Source organism: Nicotiana sylvestris, chromosome 1 (assembly GCF_000393655.2).
Source record: "Nicotiana sylvestris chromosome 1, ASM39365v2, whole genome shotgun sequence".
Classification (NCBI taxonomy): domain Eukaryota; kingdom Viridiplantae; phylum Streptophyta; class Magnoliopsida; order Solanales; family Solanaceae; genus Nicotiana; species Nicotiana sylvestris.
Genome location: NC_091057.1, coordinates 91,695,081 through 91,708,825, shown reverse-complemented (window position 1 = coordinate 91,708,825; position 13,745 = coordinate 91,695,081). Strand labels below are relative to the sequence as shown.

The 13,745-nt window shown below is 36.7% G+C and overlaps 1 protein-coding gene across 5 annotated transcripts; it reads left to right on the top strand.

The window, feature by feature from the left end:
* Positions 1-1,639: 1,639 nt before the first annotated feature.
* Positions 1,640-10,236, top strand: LOC104230846 (uncharacterized). Of its 5 annotated transcripts, XM_009783741.2 has the most exons (14): positions 1,640-1,880; positions 1,983-2,061; positions 3,277-3,476; positions 4,146-4,215; positions 4,855-5,051; positions 6,806-6,881; positions 6,986-7,069; positions 7,147-7,226; positions 7,650-7,776; positions 7,875-7,934; positions 8,048-8,098; positions 8,198-8,356; positions 9,184-9,316; positions 9,713-10,236. In XM_009783741.2, exons 3-14 carry the CDS (start codon positions 3,319-3,321, stop codon positions 9,883-9,885), a joined length of 1,368 nt encoding a protein of 455 aa, XP_009782043.1. In that variant the 5' UTR covers positions 1,640-1,880; positions 1,983-2,061; positions 3,277-3,318; the 3' UTR covers positions 9,886-10,236. The 5 variants fall into 5 exon arrangements, with proteins under 5 accessions (XP_009782043.1, XP_009782042.1, XP_070019633.1 ...); XM_009783740.2 differs by lacking the exon at positions 1,983-2,061; XM_070163532.1 differs by lacking the exons at positions 1,640-1,880; positions 1,983-2,061 and adding an exon at positions 2,074-2,198.
* The last annotated feature ends 3,509 nt before the right edge of the window (positions 10,237-13,745 follow it).

The window sequence follows — 13,745 nt, the reverse complement described above, 5'->3', positions numbered from 1 at the left end:
GATATGGGCTCACACCGACCTAGTGTCGACGCAGGTTTATCAATTTTAAAATCTGAAGTTATCTCGCATGGCCTGGGAGTACACTCCTCGATACGAGGTGGCACCACTGTTCTACCTTTGGCCGGCCTCGATGATGAATAAGCTTTCTCTTTCTGGGGAACGATCTTAGATGTTTTAGCCATTGTTGTTGAGAAATTCAAAAGAGGAGAAAGAGTAGATGCTGTAGTAAGAGCAAATTAAGAAGAGGGTGAACTCAAAGAAGTTGAAAGAGCCAAAGAGATTCTAAGAATGATTTGAGAAGTAAAGTTTGCAAAAATTATGAAGTTGACCTATTTATATAGGCCGTTTGAGTGTTTTGGCGTTTTGGGGAAGCCAAATAGCCGACCGTCATCCGCCTCTAATTAATGACCTTGGGAAATTGTGCAGATGCGACCTTTCAGTCGTTTCAGTCACTGACGTCACGATATTGGCATCATGATCGAGGCATCGAAGGGTCGGGAATCAAATCGTTTCAAATCATTTTATTCTAAGAAACACGTGGACTATCTGTATACGATCAAAATCATATTTCTCCGATTTTGTAGGCTCGAGAGGTCGCATCGAGGACAAAATTTTGATATAGACCAAGCTCGGGCTCGAAAACCTAAGTGCTCGAGGAACATCAGAGCCAAGTACAACTGACTCCGAGACAGTGTCGTTATGAGTTTGTTACATAAGGACAAGATTCCCGCCATGTCCCCAAGATCATGGCGTAAATTCCGAAATAGATTTGTACGAATTAGTACGAATTTGTACTAGGTGGTTATACAGCTGTCCCAATAAGATTTCTTACTGTAAATAGAAATTTACCTTATTTAGGGTTCCCCTCATATATAAAGGGGACCCCCAATCATTTGTAAACATCATCTAATCATTGACAAAGAATATACTATCTTACTTTTCTCGCTCATTGTTCATCAGAATTGTCCTTTAGTTTTATTATTCTTGCTTTATTGTTCTTGACTCATCTCGAGGTCATTGAGTTCGAGGTCGATATTGCCTAGTAACACTGATTTGATTTACTCATTTCTTTCATTTATAGATTATACTTCTTGATTATTAATTGGTATTGAACTGAATCACATATCTTTAAAACCACAAATCAAATTTAATTGTTACTCGTATTTTCGAGGTAAACATAAATCTTATCGTAATACTCCTTCAAATTCCTAAGTTCAACATGACAATTTCATGGAAATAAAAAGAGAGTTTATTTGATCAAAAGAACGAGATAATCTAGTGAAAAATACTCATTATTCACGATAACACTGTGCAATCAATAAGTATTATAGGTGAAAGAAATTAATAAGTATAATTCACAAGCTTAAAGTTGTTTAACTGAAGAACAATCCTACTCAAGGTGTAGACATGATTTTAGGTTAACTTTGAATGGTAGGTTTATTGTAATTTTGTAAACTTTAGGAAAAGATTTGTCATTGACTTAAGGCAAGAATCTTTTTTAATTTTTGTTTAAGATTCTAATTTATTTATTCCTATTTTTGCGAATGCCAAGATTCGGCGGTTAAAGGAAGGGGCCCACATGAAATTGACAAAAACAATGTCATGACACAAGAAAATGCACAATCCCAATTCATTCAAAGCTTAATATCTTCCCTAAAATCCTAAATAAAGAAAGAAAGAATGGAAAAGGACAAACAAAAATCTCAGTCTGTCAGTCAGTGGTGGAAAGAAGATTTAGAAGAAGCCTAAAAAGATACTTTTTTTATTGCTTTTTTGAACTTCCCATATGTGAAAGAAGGCTCTTTTAATTCAGTGGTGGGAAAACGGTGGCAGTGAAGGAAGAAGCAAAATACTACTACTAACAGAAAACAACAAAAGGGGTGCGTCTAATTCACGTTACATTACATACCCAGTAACTGTTCTTTACTTTTTTGATTGGTTTGTATTACAAGAAAGTATAATTCTGTTTTTGCTCCATTCAGGTGGATCCAAGTTTAGTTTTTTTTTTCTTTCTTGGTATAAATCATGGGTTCTTCTACATAGCTTTCAGCTCACACCCAGGTTTAAATTTTACATTTTCATTCAATTACTTGAAAATTTTATTCTTTTGTTTCAAGAGCTGTTTTTAATTTTTAATTTTAAATGATTATATGGGGAGTTAATTTTGTGTAAGCTTTCATGGGTTGGAACCATTTTCGGTATTATACAATCTTAGATGAACCTTTGAATCTATTTTCTTGTTTCCTTTTGTTCTTGAGAGTGATTAAGATGAACATGTAGAGAAGTTGACCTTTCTGGTTTTTGAGTGCAGAGCTTGGTGATTTTGTAGTGATTCTTGTTTTTTTTTTTTCTAAAAAAATGGGTTTATTAGAAGGGCTGATTTGTTGATCCCAAGTGTTTTTGATAGGGGTATGGCTAGGAGGGTAATCTAGTTTTTTTTCTGTATCAAATCATAAGAGGATATTATAAGCAGTTGGTTAAAATTCCCAGCAATGTATAAGCATGTACAACTAGGTAAGTGAATTTTCATGACTTCATGAGTGGTCTTTAAGGGAGTACAAGTAGTCATTGATCCTTATAAGCAAGGACTTCTCAGAGGAAATAGTTGATTATTAGCATTAATTTAGTTATAATTGCTCTTGTCATAATGGAAGGAAAGGAGAAAAGCTATGTAGATGTATAGATACGGTTTTCAAAATGTCAACATTACATTACTTAAAAACAATCAGGGATGTCCGGTATATAATTCAAGAGCTAATAGGAGTCTATTAGAGTAAGGTATTTCACCTAAATATCCACTATTAGTAAGAATAAGGAAGTGTCTGACATTGGCTATGAATTCACAATCTGATACCCTTCTTTTGATGTGGCTTTTATGCAACATACTTGTGTCTCCATCATGCATCTGAGGTGGTTCAGTTATTTGAAGTATTCACTTATTGTGCGTTTTTAGTTTCTTGGTTATGCTGTATTTGGTGTATATACTGTGAAGTATGTAACCATCTACCTCGGACAAGATGTGTTTAGTATTATACTTGTGTAAGATTGCAAGTAAGATGTAAATTTCCTGTTAGCACACGAGTGATAATGTTGTGTATACTGCGTCCCTGTTCATTACTTTTTTTTGTTGGTTTTTGCTGTATGGTTCAATTTTCTCACTGAATATTGTGTGTGTTTAAGTCATGTCTGCTGTGAGAGAAATTTAACATCATTTTTACTGGGTTCATTCTTATACATTGTAATTTTGCATCTGAAGCCTCATCTGTTGGATTGCAGGTTTCCTATTCACCAAACCACCGCCGAAACTTCTATAACATAATGGTTAATCATAATCAGGATGATGAATCATGTACAAAACCCATTGGAAGGTGTTCAGTGTTTTATTACGGTGTTGGGCACATGCTCAACGACATAACATCAGCCTGTTGGTTCACTTATCTCTTAGTCTTTCTGACAGATATTGGATTATCCCCAAGGTTCGTTACTCATTTTCTTGCTGTTAGGTACCCTAGTGAGCACGCGTCTTCCATTGATCGATTTAGCATTAAGAAAACAGGAATTGCCCTTCTTGCGTTTTTAAACTAACATGTACCCCTTTTACAGTTTTTCTTTATCGTGATCTAGCTTGTCTGCTGATAGATATCTAATGTCTGCATACTTCTTCTTTTTTTGCAATTTTTGAGTTAATGCTTACCAAAACTTTATATACTTCGTTTAGCGTGTGTTGCATGAATATTATGAGTTCAGTGGAGTGGCCCTACCTGATAGGGCGTAGCTTCTAGTTAGTCAAATTAGAAAGACTGGTTTCATTTTATGGACACAAATATCATAAGGTATATCTGTAGCCTAAACTGGTAAGAGATACCGGTTGGTAATCCAATCCAGGCTTAAAGGGCTCGCCGGTCGCCGCTGTACTCTCAAGTCCAATAGTGGAATTTCATTCCCGATTCACCCCATTCATGTTGGCCATTACTGCACCCTCCACAATTTGTCAAGCATGTGACTTCTGCCTCCTGCATCCCTCACGTTTCATTACCCTTCACCCCTCCCCTCAATAAACTTAAAGGAAAAGGGTAAAACTATAGGAGACCTTATGTTGTGAAGTTGTTGGTTGTGTGCTCATGTGTACCTTGTTTGTTTCTCAGTGATGCTGCAGTTGTAATGCTCTCAGGTCAAGTTGCAGATGGATTGACCACTGTATTTGCTGGTGAACTGGTATCTCTCAATAACATAACTACTACCTTAACTTAGAGCATCACCTTAATAATTTATTATATCCACATCCTTTTTCAAACTTTTTTAAAACTTTGCTGTATTAACCAAACTCCGTCACTTGCTATAACACATGTATTGCACAAATCTATATGCAGAACATCTTTGATATACACTTAGCTCAAAATACAAACTTAAATTCACATATATAAATTTTTTGCTAACTTTGACTACCTAGGCAGTTTGAAGCATCAACTTGTATTTTTCCAGATAACGGGGGAGAGGACATAAGAAAAACATGTTAAGACATTTCCAATTTCACTTCCTAAGAGAGATCATGAAGTCACTGCTGAACGAGAACATGCTCTGCCATTTTCACTTTTTTCTCATCTAAGCTTACACTTACCCATTATAAAATTTATAGTTTTTCTTTTATGAGTATTTAAATATATGGTTTATGCAGTCATTTTCTTATAACACATTGAATGGTTAAATGCAATAAGTAACTTTTGACATGAGAGCAGCACATAATTTTTTACAAAAATAATAACAATTATGCCTCAATCCCACGCTAGTAGCACATAGTTTTTTATCGACATTAAATTTAACCTTCTAACTAAGATTTGTCGTTTTACATGATAGATAGACAGGTTTGGGCATTTCAAAGTATGGCATCTTGCAGGATCTGTCTTGGTTGGTGTCTCATTTTCTTCTGTTTTTGGCGGCTGCTTGCCTTGCAAACTTATTGGTTCCAATTCGGCTATGCTGCAAACTATTGGTTACAGTGTGTTTGCTGCAATCTTCAATGTGGGATGGGCTGCTACTCAAGTATCACATATGTAATTTTATGATCTTATCTATCTTCTTTGCTAAATGTTACAATACTACTGTGCCGGGGCATTATAAAGACTTGTCATTCTATTTCTGGTTAGTTGTTTGCTGAATTTATTTAATATATTTGAAAGTTTTCTTCTTCTTTTTTTTTTTTTTTTTTGGGGGGGGGCGGGGGGGAGTGTATGTTTGAAAGTTTTTTTCACACCTTCCGAGGGCAGGGTTTAACATGTTAATCTGCTATTTTGAGGACCATTTTCTGTTACTAATTGAATGATCTCCATCATCACCCAATCCTTTATGAAAAAGACACCAGCTAATGGCTGTGCATGTGCTCCTCCTCCTCCTCAAGTTATGAGCAATAAGAATGGTAATCCATGCAGCTTTCTACCCCAAAAAGTTATCTTTCTCCATGCTGCTGAAGAAGAAAACTCTCCTCTCCCCTTGCTGCAGTAAATTAGGGGACTGGATAGTAATATTTCCATGAGAATGACAGGTTCTGCCATGGGCTTGATGAATATAACAAGTCAGAAATTTCTCCAGCTTCTCCATCTGCCAATCCCAGACAACACCTCTAAATTGTACTTCCAAAATTCCTCGTACTGATCTGTAATGCCCTAGGCAAAATCACCATTAACAAAACATGGGAGAAATGCTAGATATCTAAGGAAGCAAGCCTTAGACCACAATGACGTGTTTTAAAGTCGTGCTGTTCTAGGCCCGAAATGGACAGTATAACTAGCGGACTGTGCTAGCAAATATAGTATCAGTGTTGGATTCCAGCAATACGATGGTGGGGCAAACCTCAGCGAGAATGTTGAGTCACTAAAAAAGGTGTATGTGATGGCCATGACAGAAGACTGGTAGGCTTCTACTTTAGCAAACTTCCGAAGAGGGGGTGTAGTATGACATCTCAGGAAAATCCCACATCGGAACGGGAAAATGAAGGGTTATATAATGCAGAGAACAAATTCACATGGTACACCCACTTTCAGGCTCTATATGTGTTGTCCAAGGGACAAAGCTGTGAGGCTTGTTGAGACAAAGCGGACAATATGTACCATGGGCTTGGTCTGTGATATGCTCTTCCCTATTTCCCCTACAACAGCTTCCTGATTGGTTTAGATAGTAAACTGTATAGAGCTTGGTAAATATAACTTGCTCCGGACTCCTCTAACAATATTTCTATTCCCTATTGAAAGCCTTTTCCCCTCTCTATTTTTAACTCAATATTTTTCATACATGTCTTCCTGTCCCTTTATAGTTTTCTCTCAAAGAACAGTGTCATAACGACCATGTATTCATTCTTCAATACCAAACTTCCATTCCATATTTATCTCCTTTGATCCTCCAGAACTCCCTTCTTTCACTTAAATGTCTGCCACAACCACACATATTTTCTTAATGAAGCTATATCTAGGACCCTTATGTCTCTAACCCCAAGGGTATCATCTTTGATTGCAGAAGTTATCACTCTTCTACCCTCCAGCTGGAATGGTCATCACTTTTGACCACTGCAGCTACATAGGATCCTGATATAATCATGAAATTACCATCTTTTGACAAGTAATTGCTCTGCCAACATGCTAATATTTTCTCAAATTTCTGGATGTCGGTAAAATAACTAAACTGTAAATAACTTGAAGAACCACTTTAAATTTCTAAGCGCATGAGCACCTTATGAAATTTCACCAAGTATAACCCAAACATTAGCCGATTGTTCTTTGGAAGTTGGTAACAGAATATTTGATGCTTGCTGTAGGTCGATGGTAAACTGCATTACACTGAACTCGACGAGCAGAGTAGTTTTAGCTAGTTGTCGCAATGCTTTTACAATGGTTGGTAATCTCCTCCATGACTTCATGCTATATTTCCTTGCACATGTGAGCAATCATTAACTTTTGGTTTGTTCTGCATTTGTTTGAACCTGATGAATTTGAAGATTGCAAACCTTAGCTTATACGCTGTTGCTTTTGCTGTGTTCAATGTTGTCGGAGCAGGGACACCTGCTGCTATAGAAAATCAGGTATGTGACCTTCAGTGGCTTTTTTGTTTACTCTAAATTTTCTTTTGGCTTGTTCTCATTACTTTTTGAATGAGCAGTATCGATGGATTGCATATATATCAATTTTCATTGGAAGCTGCTTTGTGGGCGTATTTCATCTCGGAACCAGAGAGCCAAGGTCTTCACATGTCTTATTTTCTGTTTTTGAGTGAATTTATCGGCTGCATTATTTTCTGGGACTGGTTTTTTAAGGAAATGTAATTGTTTGAATTATTTCATTGCTTGGCTGAACTGGAGAAAAAATCATTTTGTTTGAGAATTTTGATGGAGCTAACCCCTAACCAGATTATGCATTGAACAAGATAGCTCAGCTTTTCTTCCTCCTCCACAAAATATAGCTTCATTTGTGAGAAACCCAGTTGAAAATAATATTCCATCCCAGAAGAACAAGTTAGGTTATGTACTTTCAGAAAAGAAAATGACAATTATGCTAATTTTGGAATGGGAGATTGCTTTCAAGTACCATGATTAATTATAAGGGCAAGTTCTTGATAATTCTCTGCTTAGATGTTAATCACTAATATTTGCCTTTCTTGGCCAGTTTGAATTTAGAAGCTCGTGTCAAAGGTTATGTTAGAATTTCTTGGATGTATTGGTTTAAGAAGACCTTATATCACCAAGTTGCTCTTGTTTACTTGCTTACCAGACTTGTGACTAATGTCTCCCAGGTAAGTATTATCTGTTTTGGAGTTGGCCCTTTTGGATAGATATCAGAAAACTGAAATGGATTTGATCGATACAGTTCTTGTAATTGTTTGGATTGCAGGCGTTTCTTGCTTTCTATGTGATCTATGACCTGCAGATGAGTCAGTCTTCAAAAGCTCTGGTATTCTTCTGAACCTCGTTTTCATTTAAACTAAAGAGCTTTTATTTGAAGGAATTGGCAAGGGAAGAAATATAGTGCTAACTCTTGTTCCTGTTCTTAATTGGTGTGGATAGGTCCCTGCAATCATTTTTATTTGCAGTTTCGTTGTATCCGTCCTGCTACAGGTGCCATACAAACAGAACTTTTTTTTGTCAGTTCTATCTCTGAATTTTCCGACGCCTTTTTTTGCCTCTTTTGTTTCCTTATAGCTGTATTATATGCAGGAGATTACATGGACCAGCCAGCGATTGAAGGGCTTTTATACTGCAGGAGGTCTCCTTTGGGTACTTTGTGGCACAGGAATACTCTTGCTTCCAAGAAACATGAATGTTCTTATGTATATCTTGTCGGTATTGATTGGCATAGCAAATGCCTTGATAATGGTACGGATAATATTCTGTGAGCTTACTTTGAATCTCGAGTCTTGAAACTTTATTTTTGCACTTTATCCTGTTATAGCATATCTATTTTTTGCATTAAACTTGTAAAAAACACAGATGGGCGGTTTCTGTCAACCATAAGACAGCAATTATACTTATTTAACTTTGGTTTATGAGAAGTTTTAGTCCATATATTTCTGCTGACATAGGCTAGAGAGGTGCTTTATCAATTTTTAGATGGTCATCAATTTCTAATCAAAGCATGATACAAAACCATCCTGGAACAGCTTTGGCTATCTTTCAGCGCAAAATTCCTTTATGATAAAATTTATATGGACCAAATACTCCTTTAAGCACTGATGGACTTGCTGTGGGTTAATTAAATTGTGACCTTATATACGTGGAAATATTATCTCCTTAGATAGGACAATTTTCCATTTATTTCTTAATGACTCTATTTTCACAAAGGAGGTCTAGCCATATCTTGTGGTTTTTGCTTAATATTTGGCACTATTGAGTATCTATGAAGTTGTTAACTAACCATGGACTTGTTTAACTGAAGAGTGGGCAGTAATATTCTTAGTTGTGGAATGATGTTCAGCTACATTAAGCCTTGCATACATGTATATATTCCTCACCATTCTCAAAAAAGCCAAGTGCATACATCATGTAGTTTCTATTATTCCATGAGGAAGCCAGGCTCTTTGCTGTGACATGGATTGGAAGAAATAATGATTTAAAATGCTCGATTAATTGTAAAACATGCAATGTGATCAGAAAGCCTACAATTACGATCTTCGTGTGCACCTCTTTCCTATATGACTTAACAGGTGACTGGAGTGGGCATGCAAAGTGTCTTGGTTGGCCGAGATCTAAATGGCTGTGCTTTTGTCTACGGATCATTGAGTTTTCTGGATAAAATGATATGTGGGTTGGCTTTGTTCATTCTCGAGTCATATCAGAGTAAGCATTTGTTCCTGTATCTCTCTGTTATCTTGGTCAATGACCAGCTTCTATGTGTAGTCATTCTAATTGTTTGACATCCATTACTGAGCGTGTCTGCGGAAAACTAATGAATTAGCTCCACCTTAAGTTCATTAACAGAGTTAGTTAGTTAACAGTTTTGCCTCTTCATCAGCCAAGAACTTGCTGCTTCACCCACTTATTTTCATCATTCCTTTATAATGACCTCTAGCAGAGATCTTTTTACTTTACTATAGACTTGTTACCAGAAAGTTTCTGTTAAGAAATCTGTAATAGGGCGCAGAATTCATTTCACTTTTCTCACTTAAATTATTTGTAGCTTCCTTTCTTCAGATAACTCTTTATTTTCTTTGGCACCGTCACCTTTCTATGCAGGATCCTCTCCGGAACTGCACAACTGCAGTACGAGCTGTCCATTCTTTTCCCTCAATCGGTATGCACTAGGTCTCGTTCCAGCGGTATGTGCACTCCTTGGGGTGATAGTCACCTGCAGTATGGACCTTCAGACGCCCACATTGGGGCCTCTGCAGGAACCTCTACTGGGTTAACACCTAAAAAGCTGTTGAACTAATAATCAGTCATATGTTAAAGAAAGGGGTTCAAGCCTTGCTGCTGTTAGGTATTGGTTTATACAGATGAAGATATCTCTGCAGTAACCAGTTAGCTCAAGATTATACACTACATTAACTCCATTTGTACTCCACTTAGCTTCTTTCCAAGTAATTCAACCAAATTAGGATCCCTTAACAACAGATCATTTGTATAGATTTGGATCCGTATCAGTTCAATGATTTGCAGAATTGTAGGCTTGAACTTAAGCTGTCAAAAATGTACAGAGTTTGAAAGGTTTAAATGCTGTAAAAACTCTTGAAGATCAGTAACATGATTGAATTATGAGAGCTTTCTTGTTCTGGCTTAAAGTTAAATCTGCTTTTTCGTTTATTCATTATTCACTAGTAGAATGATTAGAATATGTAAGTTGAAGGATCGCAATACATATGAAGTAATGAAGTCAATCTTACCGAATTCTCCATTGAAATGAAGCAACAGAGAAAGTAATTAAAGTTTCAAGAGTGAATTCTTTTCAGCCTTCTATAGAAGGATTCAATCAGCATGTTAAGTACTTCCTAATTCATAAGCCAAAAATGCTTTCGAATTTTGGCCTCACGCGATCATAGTAAGTTGTATAATCCCTACAATCTACTGTGGCAAAAGAGCATACACCAAGTGATGTGGTCAAAGTGAACTAAGTGGTTGGTTTTTCTTGTTTGAGTCTTGTACATAACTAGTACTTGGTAAATAAAGTTCTTTTAGATACCTTAAAAAAATCAATATAATGGAGGAGATGTGGATTTTTCTCCCTTGTATGGCGTTGTACAGGGAGGAAGATGGTGAAAAATGATACATCGGATAAAGTTGCTCGTATGAACTAAGGATTAGAAAGTTTGAGAAGGAAAATATACTACACCAACGTGGGAGGTATGAGTTATTTCCCATTATATATATGGTGTCCGAAGGAGGAGGAGAGAGACGAAATTATACATCAAGTCTATGAACTAAACATGCGTAACTTGACCTACTATAACTAGTAGCAGGAGCTTTCTAAAATCTTATATGCTATTTTCTTTTTCTTTTATTTTTTTTTAAATTTCATGAAGCAGCCAGCTCCACCATATGATTTATTTGCCCCATTGCTAAGGAAAAATCCCCATCTATCATCATCAACCCATCAAAGCTAGGCAAACTACTAAATTTGCAATTAGTGCATAGAGTCCTTTTCCTAACACATAAATAACTCCTATATAATCTTCCAAAGTGCATAGAGTCCTTTTCCTATTTGGTCCACCACATCAATACTACAACTTATACACCACAAGGAAAAGAAAATAAGGTGTGGAGAAGAAGAAGTATGATCTTTGATTTTGGTACAACTCTTTCGTGAATAATTCAAAACCACTAAATTTTCCAAAACAAGTGAACAAAGTACTAATTTATGCAAAGGAAAGAAAATGCACTCTTGTGATAAACTATTAAAGTGACATGTAACCAGAAACTGAGTAATAATACCTAGTAGATTGGCTTTGCATGGAAAGATGTTTAACCAAAAAATGGGATTTCGGTCAAAGCTTTAATTTAGAAGAACTTGGGTTACTGATAATCAAAAGAATGTATGAAAGAAAGTAATTTGTTTAGCAATAAGGTAATCAGAAGAAAAGCACGTAAATCGGTATATTCAGATAGTATTTTGTGTCTCTATAATTGATCCGTTCTCTCCCTTTTATAGCTATTTTGGAGATATGTGTTTTGCCTTTGTCATAATAAGGCCATTATGGACAATTAAAGATACTAAATGCTACGTTACATAATCATTGTATTTAATACAGATTCTCTAACATTTTAGTATTTAAGTCTCATTAAATACTGTATATCTATTACCATGTAGTGTCAGATTCATTCTCCTTGATTCTTGGACTTAAATAAGTACGAGCGCTGAGTCTTTTGGATAACCGCTCGTGCCTCTTCCTTTGCCTCTGCTCGTATTTGTTGCAACTCATATCTCTTTGCCAGTTGTAACTCTTTGACTAGTCTATGTGTCATGACACGTCATCTTTACACCACTTTAATATGTAAACTCAATTTTTTCCAATACAGATAGTCCCCCCACTTGCCATTTATTCATCGATTGAATATTTGGGAAGTGAATTTCATTAAAATGAGGATTTTTGTCACCATTAATGCTATGACAGAATCGATGCTTCAATTGTTACTTCCATTTAATGTTCTTCACACATGTCACCTTTTCATTAGTTTTGCAGCACTTTTAAGGCTTTTTCACGGCTTCACTATTCACGAAGCGTCAGTTATCATTATTATGGTCCTTCCACCATTGCACCTTTTCCTTTGGCGGTTGCTTATCAGTATAAATATAACTTCCTTCTTTGTCTTTACCACATAAAGTTTTCTGAACATCCAATTTTCTCAAATCTTTGTTTGCTTCTTCATCGTATCATCATGTCTTCATAAAACCCTAACCCTAGAAGGGTTCCCATTGTTGATACCTTCCCTAATGCTCCTAGTAGAAGCAGAAGAGGAGGTAGGCTCCGTAGTTTAGGATCTGCACGTGGTTCTTCTATTCCTTCACCTAGTTCTGGCCCTTCCTCTAGAACTAGAGGTTCTCTTTCACAAAGATCTTCTTCTAGGGGTAAAGAACCTTCTGAACCTCTTCGTGAGCCTTTAGTAGAAGAGATAATTCCTGTGGAACTGTCTTTTTATCATGACAGAGAGTCTCTTAGAAACCAAGTATCTTCTTTAGATCGTGCTGATATCTATCCCACTCAAATTACTAAAGGTTTGATTTCTATAGTTCGTAGAGACTTTCATTGGAGTCATGATTTTCCTATTATCATTCTTAATCCGAATCAAAAAATTACTTCCTACTTAACCGGATTTTCCTTTGTTTATACATACCCTTTCACTTTAGGATTTAAACCAGCTATTAACTCTGTTATCCTTGAGTTCTGTCGTTTCTTTGATGTTTGTTTGGGTCAAATTGGCCCAATAATATGGAGGGCTATTGCCTGTTTGAGGCATTTGACCAACACAACCAGTGTGTCTTTTACTTTCCCACATCTGATCCACCTTTACTCCCCTAGACTCTTTCGCAATGGTGTTTTTACACTAGTAGCCAGGAGCAAAAGAGTTTTGGTGAGCCCTGAAGATGACAAAAACCGTGGCTGGTATGTCAGGTTTGTTGCTACCCCCACTGTTGGTTTAGTGGGTGATGAGAACGTTCCCTTCCCTAAGAAGTGGAATTTTGCACGTGAGTCTTCTGACTTTCTCGTACCTTTTTCTTCAAGTTTGTTGATTTTTCTTCTAATTTTGCTTTTTTTTATCAGCAACCATGGGAGTTGTGGAAGATGTTCTCAATTTTCGTGATTGGGTAGACAAGCTATTGAAGATTGCTCCAATGGATGGTAGATCTTGGAAGACCCTTTCCCAACGATTTGGTTGGAAAGTAAAAATTCATGGTAAGAGCTTTTATTTTATTTTATCTTACATATATTTTTTATTTCTCTGAACTAATTTCAATCCTTCTTTCTATTAGGATTTGCTATTCGAGAAGCTACTGCCGAGGCGGTCGCGGCTTCTTGTATCTCTTTGGAAAGGGCCCAAGAAATGATCTTGAGTTCTTCATCGAAGAAAAAAGCCGTTGATAAAGAAGATTCTGAAGAAGAGGAAGACGGGGGCTCTTTGGTAACAAGGCCACGGGCTCGAAGACGCATCATTTCTGATGATGAAGAAGAAGCATCCCCCCGCCGTTCTATTCCCCTTACCGAGTCTATTGAGGCCCCGGTAGTGATTGCTGACGATGATGTTACTCCCGCTGCTGCTCATGACTCTGTTGAGC

Coding starts and splice junctions, on each gene's coding strand:
- LOC104230846 (XM_009783740.2), top strand. CDS start 3,319: ATGGTTAATCATAATCAGGATGATGAATCATGTACAAAACCCATTGGA. Junction 3,477..4,145: donor GATATTGGATTATCCCCAAG/GTTCGTTACTCA, acceptor TTTGTTTCTCAG/TGATGCTGCAGTTGTAATGC. Junction 8,357..9,183: donor TAGCAAATGCCTTGATAATG/GTACGGATAATA, acceptor ATGACTTAACAG/GTGACTGGAGTGGGCATGCA.